Source organism: Chiloscyllium plagiosum, chromosome 9 (assembly GCF_004010195.1).
Source record: "Chiloscyllium plagiosum isolate BGI_BamShark_2017 chromosome 9, ASM401019v2, whole genome shotgun sequence".
NCBI classification, from domain to species: domain Eukaryota; kingdom Metazoa; phylum Chordata; class Chondrichthyes; order Orectolobiformes; family Hemiscylliidae; genus Chiloscyllium; species Chiloscyllium plagiosum.
This window is the reverse complement of record NC_057718.1, coordinates 14,148,377-14,172,454: the sequence shown is the minus strand read 5'-3', so window position 1 is coordinate 14,172,454 and position 24,078 is coordinate 14,148,377. Positions and strand designations below refer to the sequence as shown.

At 43.9% G+C, this 24,078-nt stretch overlaps 1 protein-coding gene across 1 annotated transcript in view; it reads right to left on the bottom strand.

The window, feature by feature from the left end:
* Positions 1 to 23,417, bottom strand: part of kif26ba (kinesin family member 26Ba) — a 297,812-nt gene extending 274,395 nt beyond the window's left edge. Inside the window, exon 1 of the mRNA XM_043695424.1 lies at positions 23,343 to 23,417. Coding sequence (XP_043551359.1) covers positions 23,343 to 23,366 — 24 coding nt within the window. The 5' untranslated portion in view covers positions 23,367 to 23,417. The remainder of the gene's footprint in view (positions 1 to 23,342) is intronic.
* Positions 23,418 to 24,078: the final 661 nt, after the last annotated feature.

Sequence of the window (24,078 nt, the reverse complement as noted above, 5' to 3'; positions counted from 1 at the left end):
GAGGATGCATAAAAGACACACACTGAGTGAGAGAGAAAAACACAAACAGTGATAGAATTACATACAAACACAGCAAGAGACAGCAACCCACATAAAGTGAGGCACACACACATACACTGAGAGGCAGGCACAGAAAGACAGACGGATGGACTGGAAGAGACAAAGACAAAGACACACTGACAGACACACACACACACAATTACACAAACACACACACACACAAATACACAAACACACACAGACACTTGGACACACAACAAGAGGCAGTGATAAACACACACACACACACAGGACCAACCACACAGCGAAGATGTCTTGTTCACAATCAATAGCATTGTTTAACTGTACTAAACCTTTTGGTTTAATAACTGTTGACAGTTCACCAAGAGGCTGAAAACAAATGACAGCTCATCTCAGTAAAGCTTTGAAAAAGAATTTGAATCCCCTTCCCCCATCAAAAAATCATTCTTTTTTCTTTTGAGCACATAAAGAGTCATCTTCACTAAAAAAAAACGCCATAGAGTGAATTGCCAGGGTGCTGAGTATTTTGATACAAAGATTACGAGTGGGGGTTTATTTCATGAAGAGGATATGATTATTGCTTGTTTGCTCTAATTGTGCTAGAATGTTCTCTCACTATCGTTAACTGAGGACCAGGCTGCCCACGGAGGGAGAACCATTTCACAATGAAACCTGCCCATCAGCATCCTTCCAGAAAAACATGAGCAAACTCAAGAAATTCAAACAGTGAATTCCACAAAGAGAAGCCCAACTTTAGATGAAGTACATGGACCATGGTTAAGGGCATGAGAGACATTAAGGGCCGAATGGCCTTCTTTCAACTGTACGTGGTGTTTCGGTGCACTTAAAACATCCTATTAAGCTTCACTGCGAGATTTCCAAATGAAATATGACCCAAAGCCAGATAAAAAGAGATATTAGGTTGGCCTGTGAGGTAATATTTAAGAAGGGTCTTAAAGATAGAGGAGGGAGAAAGGGACAGCTAGACTTCAATCAAGGGAGGGAATTCCTGAGCTTAGGGTACTTATTAAGAAATAAAAACCTAATAATTTGAAGAAATGAACAAGTGCCCACACATTCCAATTAAATTGTTTTAGTGATTCTCACTAACAGCAGTTAAGCAAGCTCAGGGTAGGCTATATTCCTGATGAAGGGCTTTTACCCGAAACGTCGATTTTCCTGCTCCTCGGATGCTGCCTGACCTGCTGTGCTTTTACAGCACCACTCTGATCTAGAATCTGGTTTCCAGCATCTGCAACCCTTGTTTTTACCTACACAAATCATATGATCACACCTACCACATGTTCCATATATACTCAAATCAATTTGCCCATTCCAGAAACTACACAGCCCTCAAAGAGAGGTAACGGGTTTGGACAGTGCAGATACGGAGAAATTGTTCTCTGTGTAAGGAAGGCTCAGTCACCAAAGGATTTAAGACAATAAGCAAAAGAACCAGAAAATGAAGGGAGCCCTTCTTTCCTACTCAACAGGTTGTCATGATCTGGAACACGCTGCCCGAAAGGGCGATGGAAACACATTCAATCATAACATTTAAAATGGGAATGGATTAATTTGTGATGGGGATAGAATGCAGGTTATGGCAAAGAGCAGGAGTGCTCTTTTAATTGGCAACCTTTTCAAACATGACCACAGCTGTTATGGGCTGAATGGTCTCATGCTGTGCTGCGAGATTCTGTCAGTGGCTGGTGTGATAATATACGGTTTATAGTCGCAGAGTCACACAGCACGGAAACAGACCCTTCGGTCTAACCACTCCAAAGGGTCCCAAACTAAATGAGTCCCACTTGCTTGCGTTTGGCGCATATCCCTCCAAATCTTTCCTAATCACAAACTTACCGACATGTCTTTTAAACATTGTAATTTTACCTGCATCCACCATTTCCTCTGGCAGCTCATTCCACACATGAATCACTTTCTGTGTAAAAAAATTGCCCCTCATGTCCTTTTCAAAACTTTCCCCGCTCATCTAAAAAAAAACCCCCCGTGGTTTTGAACTCTCCCCACGCTAGGGACAAGATGCTTGTCATTCACCTTATCCACATCCCTCAGGGTGTTATAGACCTTTATAAGGTCACTCCTCAGCCTCCTGTGCACCAGTGAAAAAAGACCCAGTCTTTAAGATCACAAATTGTACCACGCACAGGTCATCCATCTGTGGGACATCCTTCAACAGTCACTCATTGAAATTGCCTTGAAGAAGATACGGGTTGAGTCCTGGACATACAACATCTATCAATACATTCTCTCATGACAAGGGGCACCATTTCAGCTTTGGGAAGCAGAAAGCAAGTCAATATGTATTTAGCCCCTTTGCTATCATAACCCATCGACTCCTGCCCAACCCCCACTCCCTTCCCCGATCTCTGGATTGACAGTGTCCTACTCTATAATCACTCACTTCAATTCATCTGAAACTGCTTGAAATTTTACGAGCAGGCAAAAGGTCAGCCTGAAAAAAAAATGCTAAATGTCTCTTTAAACAAGCTCGGTCACCCAACTGAAGGTGAATTCTTCAGGTCACATAACACAGTGGCTTTGAAACCTGGAATTAAAGGTCATGTGAGAGAGCCAGGTACTTCTATCACTCACGGAAGATTATGGGATCCAAAGTGCAGGTGGCCCAAACTAAAGCCCCAGCCCCCGAGGGTCAGGTTTCCCAGTGTGAGGAGAGCTCACCTCTCATGACCTGCAACACCCTCCCTTTGTAGCAGAGGGTCATTCTCTTGTGCGGAGAAGGCTGACAGCAGCCTGTGCTGTTAAAGTCTAATGCCCTATATCCAATGTTGAGTACCGATCATACAATGTGCAATGTGAAGTGGTGGGAGAGGGATGTGAGTGGAAGGAGGGCTGCAAGGGGTTTTCAAGAAGAATCATATTGAACTCAAAATGTTAACTCTGTTTCTGTCTCCACAGATGCTGCCAGACTTGCTGAGTTTCTCCAGCAGTCTCTGTGCTTGCTTCAGATTTCCAGCATCCACTGTATTTTCCTTTTATTTGGGATGTAAGAGAATATGGTGATTTTTAATACAGTAGTCCATGTAAACATGTACTACAGAGAGTCAGGTTCTTGCTGAGTCAGACATCGTGAAGTTTATTTCCAACAAGAACACTTCACATTGTTACAATATAACAGACTTACACACATCGTCACACATGTTATACTTCATGTTAACATACATCACACACACACTCACACCCACAGACACACTTGACTGAAGACACTAAACTGTCAAAGGCAGTGACTAAAGGTGAACCAGCTATGTTTATACCAGAATCGCACATATCACTACGCCATGTAACTGTCTTAAAACGTGGAGGACTGTCTGGCCTGGAATCTAAACCATTATGCAAGTGAATAGTGTGGGGTGTAGAAAGGTATGAGGAAGAACGAGTGTCAGAGGATAAAGCTGTGAGGGGTAGGTAGAGAGGAGTATGGTGGGGAGAGTTACCATGAACCACAGATCTTACCATTAACTGCTGACCCCACTTAGGTGGAGTGAGAAGTCACATGAATGAATCCTTCATTATTTCTTAAACACCGCTGCCTTTTCATTAAAGTCAAGGCGTCACCACAGCCTTTTGTTCTCCCCTCCGTTTCTAATGAACCAATTTAAAATAGGTTACAATCACTCCACCCATCTCTTCGCAGATTCACACACACACACACACACATACACACACACACAGTAGCCGTGCAGTTAAATCTTAATTATATCCTTGTTGGTTTTGTGGTCCTTCACTGAAGCTAAGCTGCCCCCAGGCCCCAGGGATTTGCTTCATTGAGATATCTCTGCTGTGAACAGAGAGGAAAGATATCAAAGCGTTCCCTAGCACAGGTCACAGGTTAGGAACCCAGCTCCTCGCTATCAGATATTACCTGTCAATAAGGAGAAGCAGAGCTGTGGATCATAAGCAGATCAGAAAAGCAGAGCTCAGTGGGGGATCTGAGTGCACTCAAGACAGATTCACAGAGTCAGTACTAATGACGCAGCAGACAAACTGTGCACAGCAATGATCAAAAAATGTGTAAGGCTTTGCTGACTTCACTGCTGCCCTGGTGATTAGCCACTTTTCCAAACAGGAAAAGTTCTTCACTTTTGACTTTATTTCAAAACAAATTCTCTCAAGCTGTTAAACTCTGAATTGGAAGAGCCAGACACCCTCTGTCGTCCAGCAACCAAGGTAAACTATTCTTCCTCAAAACAATAAGTTTTCAGTGCTAATAGCCTCTCTTGTTGCACATTCAGAAGAGAGCACTGTAAAGAAAGCTGATTGCTCATTGGTTGGTCTTAGTGAGAGACTGGGCTATTCCACTCAGGAAGGCCTCACAATGGGTGGTCAGCTCATATCGGAATGGAGATCTGCCTGCCCCTCGGACTGATACCTCTACAGTATGAGCCAGTCCTTTTGTGAGGACCATGAGAAATTTGGTGGGGAAAAGGGTTGCAATAGTTATCAATCAAGTCAGTAGCCACAAAGGAATACCAGTAATTTCATATAGATCATCATGAATCAATCATGGAATCCTTACAGTGTGGAAAAAGGCCATATGACCCATCATGTCCACATGGACAGCTCACCCAGATCCACCTCCCTGACCTGTCCCCATAACCCTGCATTCTCCATGGTTAATTCACCTAGCCTACACATCCCTAGACATTATAGGCAGTTTAGCATTGGCAACTCACCTAACTTGCAGGTCCATGGATTGCAAAAGGAAACCCACAGACATGGGGAGAGTGTGCAAACACCCCTCAGGCAGTCACCTGAGGGTGGAATTGAACCCAGGTCCCTGGTGCTGTGAGACAGCAGTGCTAACCACTGAGCCACCATGCCATTCCAAGTCATAGAGTGAATGATAAACAAAGGTCACACCTTCAGAATGGGTGGATAATCAGGGTACATCAGCATGAACAGATTATCTATCAGCATGAGACCAGAACCATCAATGAGGCAAAGTTAAATCAGCACCAGTGTTAGATTATTTACATCTCTGAGATGAACCTTAGAAAGCACTATGTTGGACAGTCCTTCACCTCAAGTTCTGTTCACGAGCTTCTCAGATCCCTTCTACATCTTTCACCAATCCTTGACTCTTATAATGAACCATTAGGATGTTAAAAAGGAATGACAATTGCAGGCAGGTGAGCTCATTATTGGACTGTAACCAAAGTGTGGAGTTGGACAAGTGTGTAAGATCTTTACAAGTCAGTGGTGATGGTGATTTTAGAGAATGGCAATAGCTGTGTAAAACCCAGGTTTGTTCTCAGTGTTGGGGTTCAGAAAAGATTTACAAGGATGTTGCCAGGGTTGGAGAATTTGAGTGTTAGGGAGATGCTGAACAGGCTGGGGCTGTTTTCCCTGGAGTGTCGGAGGCTGAGGGGTGACCTTATGGAGGTTTATAAAATCATGAGGGGCATGGATAGGCTAAATAGACAAAGTCTTTTCCCTGGGGTGGGGAAGTCCAGAACTAGAGGGCATAGGTTTAAGGAGAGAGGGGCAATTTTTTCACGCAGAGGGTGGTGCGTGTATGGAATGAGCTGCCAGAGGAAGTGGTGGAGGCTGGCACAACTGCAACATTTAAGAGACATTTGGATGGGTATATGAATTGGAAGGATTTGGAGGGATATGGGCCGGGTGTTGGCAGGTGGGACTAGATTGGGTTGAGATATCTGGTCGGCATGGATGGGTTGGACCGAAGGGTCTGTTTCCATGCTGTACATCTCTATGACTCTATGACTCTATGGGCAGCGTCACTAAAGCAACCTGCCAGAACTTTACATCAAGCAGGAGGCTGGAAGAACACAGCAAGCCAGGCAGCATCAGGAGGTGGAGAAGTTAACATTTCGGGTGTAACCCTTCTTCAGGACTCGGCCTCTCCTTTCTAAGGAAGAAGGACCATGCTAGATGTTTCAGCCAATCACAGTTAATGAGCTCTGAATCTGGCTGGTCAATGACAATTAAATGACCATGTCACCAACAATGACAAGTCCACTGCCTCCCACAAACTAAAAGCACCAAGCCCCACACTATATTTTACTCCAAGCGTTTGCCTAAGCAGTCAACTCTTAAAACCGCAAGGATGCCCAACACAAGCAGAAACCCCCTCCCCCTCGGTTAGACCCAGAAGGAGACACTGCTAATGTTATAGGAACTAGCAATCCAGAAACCAAGGTTAATGATCTGAGGATGAAGCTTCAAATCCCACCATGGTGGATGGTGCAACTGAATTCAATAAAATCTGGTATTAAGAGCTACCATAAAAGCTAGGAGTAGGCCATTCAGCCCTTTGAGCCAACTCTGTAATCAATATGATCATGCCATATTCACTACTTCAATGCTATATTCCTGCTTGCTCCCCATATCAGGCGACACAGTGGCTCAGTAGTTAGCACTGCTGCCTCATAGCGCCAGGGACCTGGGTTTGATCCTAGCCTCAGGTGACTGTCTGTGTGGAGGTTGCACATTCTCCCCATGTCTGCGTGGGTTTCCTCCCACGGTCCAAAGATGTGCAGGTTAGGTGCATTGGCCATGCTAAATTGCCCATAGTGTTCAGGGATATGTAGGTTGATACATTAATCAGGGATCGAGGGGAGTGAGTCTTGATGGGTTGCTCTCCAGAGAGTAAATGTGGATTTGTTGGGCCTGTTTCCATACTGTAGGAATTCTATATCTCTTGAAGCCTTTAAAATCTAAAAGTTTATCAATCTCTTTCTTGAATACATTCAGTGATTTGGCCTCTATAGCCTTCTGTGGTAGAGAATTCCCCAGGATCACCATTCTTTGAGAGAAGCAATATTTCTTCATCTCAGTCCAAAATGGCCTACCCCACATCCTGAGTCTGTGTCCCTTGTTTTCGATTCCCCAACTAGAGAAAACATCCTCCCTACATCTAATTTGTCCAGGCCTCTTAGAATTATAAATGTTTCAATCAGATTTCCTTTCATCCTTCTAAACTCAAGTAAATACAGACCCAGTGGAACCAATTCCTTCTCCCTGGACAGTCCTGCCACCCTGGAATCAGCCCACTTCCTCCATGGCAAGTGTTTCCTTTCTTAGATAGGGAGACCAAAACTACACATAGTACTCCATGTGTAGTCCTTGTATAGCTGCAGTAACACATCCCTACTTCTGAACTCAAATCTTCTTGCAATGAAGGTCAATATACCCTTTGCCTTCCAGTCAATTTCATTGACTAGTTTACAAGGACACCCAGGTTTCTTTCTAAATCCACACATTCCAACATTATCGTCATTTAAAAAAATACTCTTATTTTCCATTTCTCACACCATAGTGTATAACTTTACACTTAGCCATATTGCTATGTGTTTGCCCACTTGCTCAACTGGTCTAAATCACCTTGAAAGCCAAGCTTCGCAATTCACAGTTTTATAACATCAGCAAACATGAAAACGTTGTATTTGGTTTCCTCATCCAGGCCATTTACAAATGTCATCAATAGCTGGGGCTGAACACTGATGCTCACCTACCCCACCAGTTCCTACTTGCAACATGGAAAAAGACCCATTTAATTCCACTCTCTGTTTCATGTCTATCAAGCAATCTTCAATCCATGTCACTATATTATCCCCAGCCCATGTGCTTCAATTTTGCCCACTAACCTGTTGAGGGATTTTATCAAAAGCCTTCCAAAAAACTAAATAAATCTCATTCGCCAGTTCTCACTTGTTTATTGTACTAGTTACATAGTCAAAACACCCCAGGTAACTAAAGGCAGCTTCATAATCTCCATCAATTATAGTAAAATTCCATCTGGTTCACTAGCATTCTTTGGAAGTTGCTGTCCTTATCTGGTCTGGTTTATATGTGATTCCAGACGCACAAGATTCTAAAATGGGATTAGGGATCTGCAATAAATGCTGGCCTGGTCAGTAATGTCCACAGCAACTAAACAAATGCATTTTAAAAAAAATAATACTGCCTGGTATAGTGCAGCAACTCACAGGGACCGCAAATAAGCCAAGGTTTAATCCTTGCACTGTCCCTCAGTTAAGATGACCGAGCTGGTGCCCTCAGGTTGTTGAGGAGGGTCCATGCCTACACAACTGAATACTAAGGAGGGCACAAACAAACCTAAACATGGGGCTTGATCAGTGCCTAAGAGGTAATATGCCCACCCCTGGTCAAATATGAATGGCACCTACTGTCTCAGTTCACAAGAGCCCAGGAACCAAATCCTTGCAGGATGAGATGAAAGAAAGAGAGAGTGACTAACCCTCTCTTAGCACTTCCCCCTGACTAAATCATCCACACCACAGTCAAAGGTCAAGGTGACCACAACCATATGGAGTGCTGAATGACGTCAATCCAGGATGGCAGCCAGAACTGTCTGAACACTTAGACTTGCTGTCTGCTTCACTGAGTAATCCAGAGATTTAAGCAGATTGACACCAGTGCTCCTTCAAACCCCTGCCCTCCAGCATTTTTGATCTCATTTTTGTTTGAACAAACGTTACTACTGAGTAAAGGGACTGATGTCAGTGGCGGCAAATGTAGCGAGCTGTTCTATTCCAGGCACCTCCAGTGTCACGGTTACACATTGCTGCCGTCAAGTCCAGTGGCTAAATATACACAATTCATCTATTCTGATCCAAGAGGCATGCCTCAGTTCCAAAGCAGAAGAGCACCAGTTAGTGTACCAGTGTGATCAATCCCTGCTCTTACCCATCCCTATTTATCCTGCTGTACCCCCTCCACTTCTGCAAAGTCCTGCATTCAATTTGCACACAGCAAGCTCCCATAGAACTGAAATGTGACAGCAACCCCTGACAATCTGCTTGTGTGATGCCAATTGAGAGGAGGGGGTTAAACATTGTAACACATGCACAACCCCCACTATGTCACGGATAAACCCAGATTGGGGAGGATGGGGGGGGGGGGGGCGGGGGGAAATCAAACGCAAGCAGCAGAAGGAACATGCAGAAACCCAAGTGTCGTACCCACCTGCCTTTTCAAACAGCCCCTAGCCCACAGGAGGGTGTATCACCCAGCATTGGAGTGGAAGAGAGAGTGTTATCCCCCATACCGATGGACTGCCCAAACAAGGTGAAATATTGGGCACTAGGGAGAATGCCCCTGCTCTTCGTCAAAATAATGCCCTGGGATTCTTTATGTCTACGACAGAGGATGAGACAAGACCTCAGGTTAAACGTCTCTTCGGAAAGACGGAGTAGAATGCCCTCAGAGTGTCCACCTGCACTACTCACTCTTATAGTCTCTGGGGTGGCACTTAAACCTAGAACCTCATGACATCTGAACGATAACAGGTGAGGGTGCCACCTCGTGCCCTTCGCTGGGTTAAGTCAGCGTATCATTAAACTAGTGGCATTCTTTGCAAAACCTCAGACTCCCAGACACGATTGTGAAGCCACTTAAGGCATTCAATATTTCAATGGGGTCCAATTATAATCCTGACACACTGATTACATTCAGTTCATTATTTTAGGAAACCATTTCACAGAATCCCTACAGTGGGGAAGCAGACCATGCAGCCTATTTGGTCCACAGCAACCTACCAAATAGCATCCCACCCAGGCCACCCCTTCACCCTATCCCCATAGCCCTGCATTTCCCATGGCTAACCCACCTAGCCTGCGCATCCCTACTCAGTATGGGCAATTTAGCATGGTCAATTCACCTAACCTGGACATCTTTTGGACTGTGGGCAGAAACTGGAGCACCCAGAAGAAACCCACACGGACATGGGGAGAATGTGCAAACTCCTCACAGACTGTCGCCCGAGGTTGGAATCGAACCCAGGTCCCTGGTGCTGTGAGGCAGCAGTGTCAATCAGAAAGCCACCAAGCTCAAGGTGACTTTAATCCAGAATTAAGTTAAAAATCACACAACACCAGGTTATAGTCCAACAGTTTAATTGGAAGCACACTAGCTTTCGGAGCGTCGCTCCTTCATCAGGTGATAGTGGAGGGCTCAATCCCAATGGTGGAGGATTGAGCCCTCCACTATCACCTGACGAAGGTGCGTCGCTCCGAAAGTAGTGTGCTTCCAATTAAACCTGTTGGACTATAATCTGGTGTTGTGTGATTTTAACTTTGTACACCCCAGTCCAACACTGGCATCTCCAAATCATTAATCCAGAATGGGTGAAAGACAGCACCCCTGACTGTTCCCTGCCGACCCATTCAGGTGCTCAGAAGTCGAGAGTTCAAATCCCACTCCTGAATCCAAAAGGCAAGTAGACCAGGCTGACATGCCAGCATAGTGCGGAGGGAATGCTGCTCTGTCAGAGGTGCAGTCTTTCAAATGAGGGGTTAATCCTGTCTCCCATTATAGGTAATCATGGCAATATTTTGAAGGAGAATGGGGTGGCTTGGCCAATATTTATCTCTCAATCATCACCTCAAACAAAAACATTCATTATCGGGGGATTAAGTGAAGAAAGAGTTGGTGTGTTCAAGCAGAAACCAGGAAGCTCAATTCCACCCAAACGATTATCAATGGGCCCTCACAATAAAGAACACAAACTCACTAACCAATTAACAATGTTAGTGCTGAGCCAGACAATGTGAATGTCTTCAGTGAACAATGCCGTGGTGTCTCAGAAACAGCCCTTACAGATAACCAACCTAAATCTTCACCTAATTCTCCAATTCAATCATCTCCAATCTATATTGAGAACATGCATTGCATTGATGCTGAGTGAACAAGGCAACGGGATTTGAAAATTGCTCCTTTGCTATGTTTATTTCCAGCAAGGTCTTTCTCTCTCACCTGTCGGATGCTCAAAGGAACAGCTTTCCGCTGTTAGCAAGTAAATAAATCCTAATTAAAATCCCACGTCTTACCTTGAAATGCTATTGGGATCTGTGTCACGAAGCTATCTGAAGCAGGGACAGTGACAGGCAAGCCAGAGCTGGCTTGTTCAGTGTGGAGATCAGGCGGCCTGGAAACAGCCAGCTGATTGGCAGTGAAGGGTGCCATGAGCTATTAACCAGTGTCTGCTCTTTGTCTGACTCTATGCCAGAGTGGGCAGAGGAGGATAAAACAAAAAACCATCTCCCCTACCCCACCTTCCTGACTTTACCACGTTGTTAAAAACATCCCTGGGTGGCACGGTGGCACAGTGGTTAGCACTGCTGCCTCACAGCGCCAGAGACCCGGGTTCAATTCCTGCCTCAGGCGACTGACTGTGTGGAGTTTGCACGTTCTCCCCGTGTCTGCGTGGGTTTCCTCCGGATGCTCTGGTTTCCTCCCACAGTCCAAAGATGTGCAGGTCAGGTGAATTGGCTATGCTAAATTGCCCGTAGTGTTAGGTAAGGGGTAAAGGTAGGGGTATGGGTGGGTTGCGCTTCGGCGGGGCGGTGTGGACTTGTTGGGCCGAAGGGCCTGTTTCCACACTAAGTAATCTAATCTAATCCCATCCCTGTCATACAAGCACATGTCGTCTCCCTTGTGAAAGGTTTGAATGGAAAGACCTTGAAATATTCATGAGCTGCGCAGCTGGCTGGGCTCATTCTATCTAGCCAAGTATCTTCTGCTCCCTCCAGGCCACTCAATGTCCTGCCTGGTTATGAAGCTTTGCAATGCAGAAGGATCTGCCATTGTATGCCTTCGATTAGAACTCTTGCTGATTTATTTTAACCCATTGGATTCTCAATAGTCACTCGTTACAAGTAGGGATTGAGCAAGATTTCCTTTCTGACACAGTTTCTGCTGAGTGGCCAACCTCTTCCCACTCTGACTCGGGCAGGGTTTCAAGTCCCACCCCAGATTTTGGGACCCGTCAGTTAACTCTGCAGTGCAATGCCAAGGGAATGCTGAACTGTCAGTAGTGCTCTCTTTTGGATAGCCCCATTTGTACTGTCCCTGGTGAATCTCAGAAATAAAGGCAAGCTGTGATAACTTTCCAAAGAAGTGCTGGGCAGTTTCTCCCTGGAATCCTGACCAATATTTGACCTCAGATGACATGAGACAGCAGAGTTTCTGCTGATTTATCACGTTGCCACCTGTGGGAATTTGCTGCGCACACACTGGCTGCTGCAATTTTTTTCCATGATAATAGTTACTGACATGAGAAAGGTGTACTTTATCAGCTAGGAGTCATCCTGAGGCGCTATGACCAGGTAACTCTTCTATAACTCGATATTGCATCCTGTGCAATCCTGTGTTACTGAAAAATTGCGCTTTAGAAACAGCACTTAAAGTGTTGTAATTGAGTTACTGCAAGCATATGTTTTAACAGTTTGTGCTTCAGAAACAGTGTCCCAATTCAGTCGGCAGATCTCCTTCCCTAAGGTCGGTGCTAACGGACGGTGAGGGTGCAGAATTCAAACCGAGAGGTGTTGGAGGGAGAGGTCATGGATTGGTATATAAGGTGCATTCTGGATCGATGGTAAAACAAAAAAAAAGTTTAGTTTTATAAATCATAATCTTCAGCTATCACTGCCGTCTGTCTCTCAGATTCAGAGAGACAGGCAGCAGTGCTAACGCCTTCCATACCACCTTGTATGGAAGGTGCTAGCTATGAAAAGAGGTTGAGTAGGTTAGGTTTGTTTCCATTAGAGAAAAGGAGATGGGGGGGCGGTGGGGTTGGAAACCCGATTGAGGTCTACAAAATCATTAAGGGTATAGGCAGCGTCGATAGAGATAAACTTTTTCCCAAGGTGAAAGATTCAATAACGAGAGGTCATGCTTTCAAGGTGAGAGGTGAAAGGTTTTTAAGGGGGTTTACACGGCAAGTACTTTACACGAGGGTGGTAGGTGCCTGGAACACATTGCCAGCTGAGGTAGTAGAGGCAGGCATGGTAGATTCATTTAAAGATGCATCTGGACAGATGCATGAGTAGGCGGGGAGCAGAGGATACAGATGCTTAGGAATTGGGCGACAGGTTTAGACAGTGGATTTGGATCGGCTCAGGGCTTGGAGGGCTGAAGGGCCTGTTCCTGGGCTGTAAATTTTCTTTGTTCTTTGTAAAAGGGATTAGTGAACCAGCTGGGTGTTTACCACATTGATCAGAGTTGTTACAGTCACCACTACTGAGATTAACCTTCTAGAATAATCCTATTAGTTGAATTTTAAATTCCACCAGCTACCACAGCAGAGTGTGAACTCATGCTCCCACAGCTTTCGTCTCAGCCTCCCAGATTACTAACCCACAGGCAGTGCCACTACACTGTCACCTTCACAATGGCTAACCCTCGGGTTGACCTCAGGTTATAATCTCCAAACACCCCCCCACTCCCCATCTTCCTTGATTACTGAGAAAAGTGGGAACTAGATGGGCTTTTACAACCCCCTGCCAGATCCAGGATCATCATTAATGAGTATTTTTATCCACGATGTATTAATTATATGCACATTTCTCCAACTGCTGTAATGGGATTTGAACATTGGTCCAGACGTCTGTATTACTTGACCAATTATATAAGCACCTCATCCTGCATTACCAGCAGGGTACCAGTTACTTAATGAACTCCCCTAAAATACAAGAAGTAGCTCATTATTGATGCTTTTCACTGTATTTTACTGTATTACACACTATAACATGCAAGTGGCAATAATCATTCAAATCCAATTACACGTCTGCAATATCTAAGCTCTGGCTTGTTGCTGAACTGTGTTAAAATATTTTACCGAATAATTCTTAGGTCCTGTCAAATATTTTCAACTTCAATCAATAACTCAAGAGAGATCTCACCCTATAATCCCGCAGGGTAGAATTATAACCTCAGCTAAATTCTTTACAACAAAAATTCTTGTACAAAATTACAATACAAACTATATGGCACCTTTAACACATTGAAAAATTCTCAATGTTCTTTATAAACTAAGTTAATGTGACCAGGCCACATGAGGAGATATCTGGGCAGCTTCATCAAAGTGGAAGGTTTTAATGGAGAAGGGTAGAGAGTTTCAGATGAAAATTCCAGAGTTTTGGGTTTAAATAGCAGAAGGCACAATTTCTAGTGAAGAACAATTGTATAGTCCAGTGGCTAAATAAATACATTTACTGTTCAACTGGAGGGTGTTTGGATTAGGTCCCAAATCTGATAACAATTGGAATCAGTCTGTTTCAGTTCAGTAAGTTTATTTAGTTCTTGATCCAGTCTTCAGATGAGCAAGCAGAATGGAAGCCGCACTGTGACTTGTGTTGAGAAATGAAAAATATGACATCTATCTCAATCCCCCTTCTCAATTAAGAGATCCCTGGCACTTAACCATAAAGCACTCGTACAAAGAAATATAATGGGCAGCTGACAGTGAAGAAAAATGTTTCCATTAGTCCATTTGACTCAAATCCTTCTAGAATTGGTGCTTCTATTCCTTCTCTTCCTTAGTCACATTGCAGAAGACAGACCCATGTGAAAATTCTCACGCTGGATTTTGAATTACTCCATGCTTTACCCCTCCCTATCTCTGCAATCTCCTTTGGCCCCACAACTCTCTGTTATCAGCATTAAGCCTAGTTTCTTATAGCTACTCCTTTCATGGGTTTTTAATTATAGAGTTATAAAGTCATACAGCACGGAAACAGACCCTATGGTCCAACCAGTCCATGCCGACCACAATCCCAAACTAAACTAGTCCCACCTCTCTGCACATAGGCCATATCCCTCCAAACATTTCTTATTCATGTACTTATCCAAATATCATTTAAACTCTGTAACTGTACCCGCAGAGTTGACTCAGCCCTAAACTCTTTGTTTCCCAGCCAACATCTCTCTGTCTCTCTACCTCGCTTACCTCCTTTAAGACCCTCATTATAACTTCTTCTTTGATCATACTTTGTCCTAATATCTCCCTAGTGGCCTGGTGTTACACTTTAATGCTATTGCTCTGTTACACAAGTTGGAAGGTTTCATTATGTTAATGGTGCTTTATAAATATAAGCTATTATTGTTATCAATGAAATATCAGGGAACTTAATTTTAGTTTGCTTTAATTAAGTTTTACTTTAATTTTCTCAGCTACCACCCCCTTACCCTTCCCAGAATAGAGTCATAGAGCCATAGAGATGTACAGCATGGAAATAGACCCTTCGGTCCAACCCGTCCATGCCGACCAGATATCTCAACCCAATCTAGTCCCACCTGCCAGCACCCGGCCCATATCCCTCCAAATCCTTCCTATTCATATACTCATCCAAATGCCTGTTAAATGTTGCAATTGTACCAGCCTCCACCACTTCCTCTGGCAGCTCATTCCATACATGCACCACCCTCTGCGTGAAAGGATTGCCCCTTCGGTGTCTGTTATATCTTTCCCCTCTCACCTTAAACCTGTGCCCTCTAGTGCTGGACTCCCCCACCCCAGGGAAAAGACTTTGTCTATTTTTCCTATCCATGTGCCTCATGATTTTGTAAACCTCTATAAGGTCACCCCTCAGCCTCCGGCGCTCCAGGGAAAACAGCCCCAGCCTGTTCAGCCTCTTCCTAAAACTCAAATTCTCCAACCCTGGCAACATCCTTGTAAATCTTTTCTGAGCCCCAACACTGAGAACAAACCTGGGTTTTACACAGCTATTGCCATTCTCTAAAATCACCATCACCACTGACTTGTAAATATGATTAACTGAATTAATGACGAACTACATTTGATAAACCTTAGGGAAAAGCTTGTATTTAAACGAAGTGTCACAATGTTCTCAATTTCTATGAAATGATTATTGACAGACAGAAACATCACAACCAATTTGCTCACAGCAAGCTCCTTAAACAGCGAGGTGATAAAAACAGGGTCATCAGTAATTTTGTGATATTGATTGAGATATAAAAATTGAACAGGATGCCCAGGATAACTCCCCCTGCCTCTTGTTCGGAATAATGCCATGGGATATTTAACATCCACTCGTGAGGGAGCGCAGGGTTTTGGTTTAGTTGAAAAATGCGACTCCCAATAGCACAGCACCCCCTCAGTCCTGCAGCATCAGTCTAGATGTTTGTACTCAGGTCTCTGTCCAGCTTTGGACTGCTTGCCATTTTAATTCATCACAGCGCTCTCACATGTCTGTCCGCAGTCTGCTGCAGTATTCCAGTCACGCTCGATGAAAGCGTAGGGAACAGCCTATCATCTTCCAATTAAGCATTATACAACCTTCTGGTCTCAACACTGAGTTCAACACCTTTGGATATGAGCTCTGTCCCTCATTTTGATTTTGGTTCTTCTGACATGTGAGTCTTGTTTTTCACGTTTTTGATTTGAACTGTTGATTATTCTGTCACTTACACTCTTTCTGGGCAAATGCTTTGTCTTTTTCACTGCAGTCATTACCACTCCCTTTGCCTTCTGATCCATGACTTAACGTTTAATCTTTCCAGACCTCTACCCTATCCCTGATCTTCCCTTTTCTTCCTTCTCCCCTTTCAATGTCATAAAACACATTGCTGCTTCCTTACAGTTCCAAAGAAGAGTCAGACTGGACTGAAACACACTGTGTTTCTCTCTCCACAGATGCTGCCAGACCTGCTGGGTTTCTCCAGCATTATCAAGTTTTACTTCAGCATCTGCAGTATTGTTCATTTCTCTCGTGGAGCCCTTTTGCCGAGGAGTGTAACTTTTGGAAAATACTGTTAAATGTGAAACAGGCTAACGTACAACACTTAACACAGTGGTACACACCATCAGCCAAACCATAACTGATTTTTTAAAAATTATGTTCCAAATGAAAAGGTGCATTCAATATGCCAATGAAAAATTGAAATTTCAGCAAGGATTTTGCAAGAAGAGTCATACTGGACTCACAACATGAACTCTATTTCTATCTCACCTGCAGAGTTTCTTCAGTCCTCATATTTTTATTTCAGAATTCCAGCATCTGCAGTATTTCTTTCTTTTATTTAAGACATTCTGTCTCAGATTAACATTATTCATGAGTGTTTATTTAACCCTCCAATTTGCATCAAGTTCCCTCAGCTGAATTTACTTCATGCCACTGAATCAAAAGGCTTTGGGTTCCAGGCTGATGGCTGCAGTGGAAAGTCTAATCAAAAATGGTAATTTAGCAATATAGCAGTAACATGCATTTATATAGTGCCTTTTACATTGCCAAAAAAAATGTTTACAGAACAGTCCCAAATGAAAAGCAGGAATGTGTGGGACATGGAGGACCATTAAGGTTTGCTAATAGGAGAGTTTCACAATCAGGAATGGTAAATGCAGTAAACTTGGCTTCAAAACTTAATGAACAATGACATTGCACAGTTACCTTTGCATTCAATGAACTGTCTGTTCAGATGCATCATCCCTATCTGTAATATTAATCTATCCTTAGTGGTTTGTGACAAAGTCATTAGTATAACATGGTATTAGTTCAGATAGCATTAAACAACAATTTACATTTATACAGTGTCTTTAATGCAGTAAAACATCCCATTGTGCTTCATAGGAGCAGTGACAAACTCTGACACCGAGCCACTTAAGATATCTTAGGGCTCTGTGAGGTACTAACATAAATCGAGTGCAGTGATTCAAAACGGCAATTCACCAGCAATTGTTCAAAAGCAACTAGGAATGGGCAACAAATGCTGGACTAGTCAGCAACCCCAACAACATCCCTGATGGAATAATAAACAAAAAACACTTGATCTAAAGGGTAGGTTTTTACACAGCATCTTTCAGGCTAATGGAGGGGACAGCTGCAGACCTGAAGGAGTCTGGGGAGAAGAATTCCAGAGAATAGGTCCCAAAGAGCTAAGGGGATAACCATTATTGGTTGGGGAAAGAAAGTGGACAGTGCACAAGAATGAGAGGAATACAGAATGCTGTAGGGTTGGTGATGGTTACAGAGGTAACAACCTGCAAACTCCATGAGATATAGTCACAGAAATAGGCCATTCGCCCATCTAGTCCACTTCACCTTTCATGAAATCATGGCTGCCCTGATTATCTTCAACTCCATTTTCCTGCCTTTCCCCCATAATTCTTCATTCCCTTACTCAGTAAAATTCTGTCTGTCTCAGCCTCGAATATAGTTAACGGTCAGCATTAACAGCCCTCTGTGATAAAGAATTCGACAGAGTTCACAACCCTCTGAAAGAAGGAATTTCTCTTCATTTTGTGGCTGAAATGTGCAACCCCTTTTGAGATTCTGAATCCTCGACTCTCCCTCAAGGGGAAACAACCTGTACATTTCAGTAATCTCCTGACTGTTCCCCTAACCAATAAATTTCCTATCACTATTAGATGGGTGGTCTATAGATTACTCACACCAGTGACTTCTTCCCCTTATTATTCCTGATCTCCTGATCTCCACCCAAATGGATTCAACATTTTGCTCCTTAGATCCTACATCATCTCATTCTTCTACATTCCAATGAATACAGGCCCAATCTACTTAACCTTTCCTCATGAAACAGCCCCTCTATACTTGGTATCAACCCAGTGAACTTTTTCTGGATTGTCTCCAATGCTGGTATATCTTTCCTTAGATGCAGTGTCCAAAACTGTTCACAGTATTCCAGCTGTGATCTACTGCCTCGACTAGTTTAGCAGGACTTCCAAAGCTTTATACTCCAGTCCATTAGAAATAGAGACCTGCAATCCATTTACCTTCCCTATTACCTACTGTAACTTGGATGCTAGCTTTTTGTGATTCATGGAAAAGGACTCCTGAATCCCTCTGTTCTGTAGCCTTCTGCAGTCTTTCTTCATTTAAATAATACTCACCTCCTCTTTTCTTCCTGCCCAAGTGTACACTCTCACACCTACTCACATTATATTCCATCTGCCAAGTTTTGCTCACTCGCTTAACCTATCTGTAACCCTCTGCAGAATCTTTGTGCCATCCTCACCACTTCCAACCTATTCTTGTGTCATCCGCAAAAATGGAGATAGTACATTCACCTTCCTCATCCAAGTCACTAATATATACTATAAATAATTGTGGCCCCAGCACTGGTCCCTGTGGCACACTGCTAATTACAGGGTGCCGTCCTGAAAATGCACCCCTTATCCCAACTCTCTATCTTCCAATAGTTAGCCATTCCTTAATTCATGCCACTATACTGCCTCCAAGATCATGGACTCTTTATTGTTGCCCTTTGGATAATGTGTTCAACCAAAGTCTCACCAATGTACTATGTTGGTTCAGGCAGATCATAAACATCCCATACAAAAAGACTTATGTTTATATAGCACCTTTGATGTCATAAGGATAAGATAGGTAGGGTTGCACTCTTAATTAAGGATGAGATTAGGATGATAGGCAGAGATAGTATAGGATCTAAGGAGCAAAATGTTGAATCCATTTGGATGGAGGTCAGGAATAATAAGGGGAAGAAGTCACTGATTGGAGTAATCTGTAGGCCACCCACCTGATATTGATAGGGGAGTCATTAGTTAGGGGAACAGTCAGGAGATTTTGTGAACGAGAGCGAGACTCCTGGATGGTATATTGCCTCCTGGGTGCCAGGGTCAGGGATGTCTCAGATCAAGTCTACGGCATTCTTAAAGAGGAGAGTGAGCAGCCAGAAGTCGTGGTACACATCGGTACCAATGACCTAGCTAGGAAAAGGGATGAGGTCATGAAAAGTGAATTCAGGGAGTTAGGAGGGATACTAGCAAGGACCTCAGGTGTAGTAATTTCTGGGCTGCTGGCTGTGCCACACACTCATGAGGGCAGGAATAGGAAGATGTGTGTAGCTGAAGAGTTGGTGCAGGGGGCAGGGTTTCAGATTTGTAGATCATTTGGGTTCTCTTCTGGGGAAGGTATGCCCTGTACAAAAGGGACAGGTTACACCTGAACTCGAGGGGGACCAATATCCTTGCGGACAGGTTTCCTACAGCCAGTGGAGAAGCTTTAAACTAGGTTGGGAGGGGGTTGGGAACCAGGGTGTCAGGTCAGAAGATGCAGCAGTTGATGTAAAGGTAGATACAACAAGCAGAGAGACTGTGAGGAAGGGCAGACTGAAATGGCAAGAGGATGGGAAGCCAGGCAGAAAGGAAACAATGCAGAGATCAGGGCAAAAGTTAGAAGAGAGAAAAGTAAAACTGGGTGACAGAATCATATGCAAAAGGTAGGGAGATTACTGGATTGTAAAGAGAAAATGAGTATAAAGGCACTTTATCTGAATGCCCATAATATTCAAAATAAAGTTGATGAATTTGTTGCAAAAATCAGTACAAAGGGATATGATTTAGTTGCCATTACAGAAATGTGGTTGCAGGGTGTTGATGACTGGGAATTAAATATCCAAGGGTACCAGGTATTAGGCAGGATAGGCAGCAAGATAAAGGAGGTGGAGTCATGCTGTTAATTAAGGATGAGATTAGGGTGATAGGCAGAGACACTGTAGGAGCTAAGGAGCAAAAAGTTGAATCCATTTGGGTGGACATCAGGAATAGTAAGGGGAAGAAGTCACTCGTGGGAGTAGTCTATATTATAGTGGTGGTGGAAAAGCACAGCTGGTCAGGCAGCATCCGAGGAGCAGGAAAATCGATGTTTCGGGCAGGAGTCCTTCATCAGGAGTAGGCTATAGGCCACCCAATAATAATGCTACAGTGGCACAGGCAATCCATCAAGAAATATCTGACACACATAAGAATGGAACAGCAGTAGCCATGGGGGACCTTAACGTGCACATTGATTGGCCAAATGAAGACAGTAATACAAAGTTAAAAATCACACAACACCAGATTATAGTCCAACAGGTTTAATTGGAAGCACACTAGTTGTGCTTCCAATTAAACCTGTTGGACTATAACCTGGTGTGGTGTGATTTTTAACTTTGTACACTCCAGTCCAACACCGGCATCTCCGAATGAAGACAGTAGTGGCAGTCTTGAGGAGAGGTTCATAGAATACATCTGTGATAACTTTCTTGAACAGCATATTACCAAACCTACAAGGGAGCGTGCAATCTTCAATCTAGTCCTGTGTAATGAGACAGGTAAAATGAATGATCTTGTAGTTAAGGATCCTCTCGGAAGGAATGTTCACAGTATGATCGAATACCTGATACAAATGGAGGCTGAAATAGTATCATCTAAAACCAGGGTGTTACGCTTCAACAAGGGAGACTATAATGGGATGAGGAAGGAGTTGGCTAAATTAGATTGGGAATGCAAGTTATAGGGTGGAACAGTTGAGAACAGTGGAGGACTTTCAAAATAATTTTTCACAGTGCTCAAGAACTGTTCACTCAGGTCAAAAACTAGGATATCAAGGTGAGGAAAAGCCAGTCTTGGATAACCAAGGAAATAAAGGAACACATCTAATTAAAAGCTCTTTGATAAATGTGAGGTGCTGCATTTTGGGAAAGCAAATCTTAGCAGGACCTATACAATTAATGGTAAGGTCCTAGGGAGTGTTGTTGAACAAAGAGACCTTGAAGTGCAGGTTCATAGCTCCTTGAAAGTAGAGTCACACATATATAGGATAGTGAAGAAGGCGTTTGGTATGCTTTCCTTTATTGGTCAGAGTATTGAGTTCAGGAGTTGGGAGGTCATGTTGCGGCTGTACAGGACATTGGTTAGGCCACTGTTGGAATATTGCATGCAACTCTGGTCTCCTTCCTGTCGGAAAGATGTTGTGAAACTTGAAAGTGTTCAGAAAAGATTTACAAGGATTTTGCCAGAGTTTGAGGATTTGAGCTATGGGGAGAGGTTGAACAGGTTGGAGCTGTTTTCCCTGGAGCGTCGGAGGCTGAGGAGTGACCTTATAGAGGTTTATAAAATCATGAGGGGCATGGATAGGATAAATAGACAAAGTATTTTCTCTGGAGTGGGGGTGTCCAGAACTAGAGGGCAAAGGTTTAGGCTGAGAGGGGAAAGATATAAAAGAGACCTAAGGGGCAACTTTTCATGCAGAGGGCGGTACATGTATGGAATGAGCTGCCAGAGGAAGTGGTGGAGGCTGGTACAATTGCAACATTTAAGAGGCATTTGGATGGGTACATGAATAGGAAGGGTTTGGAGGGATATGGGCCGGGTGCTGGCAAGTGGGACTAGATTGGGTTGAGATATCTGATCGGCGTGTACGGTTTGGACCAAAGGGTCTGTTTCCATGCTGTACATCTCCATGACTCTATGCCAGAGCAACTGAAGACTCCCCCTTTGTGATCAATAGCACCCACAAAGTGTGGGAAGTTAAAAATCAACAGATGGGTGCCAAAAGATGTAAATGGATTGGAAACTTGCACATTTTACCAATAGGATTTACTAGATCCTGGTTTCATGACACTAGCCTAGTGTCTGTCATTAGGTTAGTTACACCAGTCCCTCCTGTTCCTACTTCTTATGGTCTTATAAACAGATGAGGAGGATTTTTTCTCTCAGTGTTGTGAATCGATGAATTCTTCACCACAGAGGGCCATCAAGGCTGTGTCATTAAGTATATTCAAGGTCAAGATAGACAGATTTTTAATCAGTGAAGGAGTCAATGGTTATGGGTAAGACAGCAAGATAGCGTTAAGGATTTTCAGAATAGCCATGACCTCACTGAATAGTGGAGTGGACTCGATGGGTCGAATGGCCCCTACTTCTCATGGTCTTTTGTAATTTCTTCTCTCAGAGGAAAGCAGGTCTCTCGAATTATTTACCGCAGAGGGATGTCGAGGCTAGGTCATTCAGGACTGAGACAAACAGATTTTCAATCTGATGGGGAATCAAGGGTTATGGGGATAAGACAGGAAACTGAGGTTTTGAGGTTCAGCAAAGATCACATTGAATTGGCGAGCTGCACTGAAAGGCCTACCTTTGCTCCCGTGGTCTTATAAATGCGGTGCCTCAGAATAGGAAGCCAATAACACAACTCAAACCTGGTCCCCTAATGAACAGAGCTGAAAATGTGTTGCTGGAAAAGCGCAGCAGGTCAGGCAGCATCCAAGGAACAGGAGAATCGACGTTTCGGGCATAAGCCCTTCTTCTTCAGGCTTATGCCCGAAACGTCGATTCTCCTGTTGCTTGGATGCTGCCTGACCTGCTGCGCTTTTCCAGCAACACATTTTCAGCTCTGATCTCCAGCATCTGCAGTCCTCACTTTCTCCCCTAATGAGCAGGCCCACCCTGGGGTGAGCCACTGGGAGACTGGTATATTGGAGTATGAGGCCTGGAACTCCTTACAATGCAAATGGGTCATCTACAACGCTAATCTAATTAGCAGATGGCGAGTTTGTTTCGAAATTTACGCAGAATCAATTTACACAAGACTTGAGGGGCAATGGAGGAAGGTGGGGTGCTAGACCAAGGGTGAGGGGGGGGCGGGTGAGGGGGACTACGGGTAGAAAACGGAAGCCTCAAACAAAAATGCGTCAGAGCCATGCATTTGTAAGGTTTTATGCATTTAGAGTGACAAAGCCCTTTCAAATATATCACTTACATCTCCCAGCAAACGACTGACCATCCCCCAGCCAGTGAGTGGGTCATTACTGGCGAATGCTATTTTAATTGCGTGTCTCTGGGTTTAAGAGCTGCTCTGACCTGCCGTAAAAGCTGTGGGTCCCAGATTAATGCCTGAAACCTGAGATGAGAAGTGACCAGCGACACCACTAGCAAAATAACAAGAGTATCAAGCCTCCAGCAAAGCACTGCCATCTGCTTGCTGAACCAAATATTTACATTGGTGCATTATCCCTGCCCCACCTCCTCGGAAAATCTGTTTAACCTCACAGGACATCTGCTCCCCTCTCTAATCGGCTCCATGCAAACGTGCTGAGGCATTTGGCAGTCATTAAAAGTGAGTCCGCTGTCTTACTACCTTTTAAATGAATCGTGTTCTTTCATCATCACTCCATCTGAATGTTCTCCAGTTACAGCTCGGTTCTCAGTTACAGTTTTTACAGAGAATGGATCTGCATTGGCATAGCACCTTTCCTGCATACCCCAAAGGCTGCAGACTTCTGCATGATGAGAACGGAGGAGGTGCCTTATGTCCGTGTTCCCGTAGCTCGCACTTCCTGGTTGCTAGTCTGGGAGCAGACCTCGAGAGGCATCTCTCTGCAGATGGCGTGACCTGGAATCTCTCTCTGCTCTGTGTGTTGTCTGTTGGCAGGATCTGCCAGGTCTCTACTCACTCTATTTAGCTGCACTGTGAACACACTCTCTTTAGTCAACAA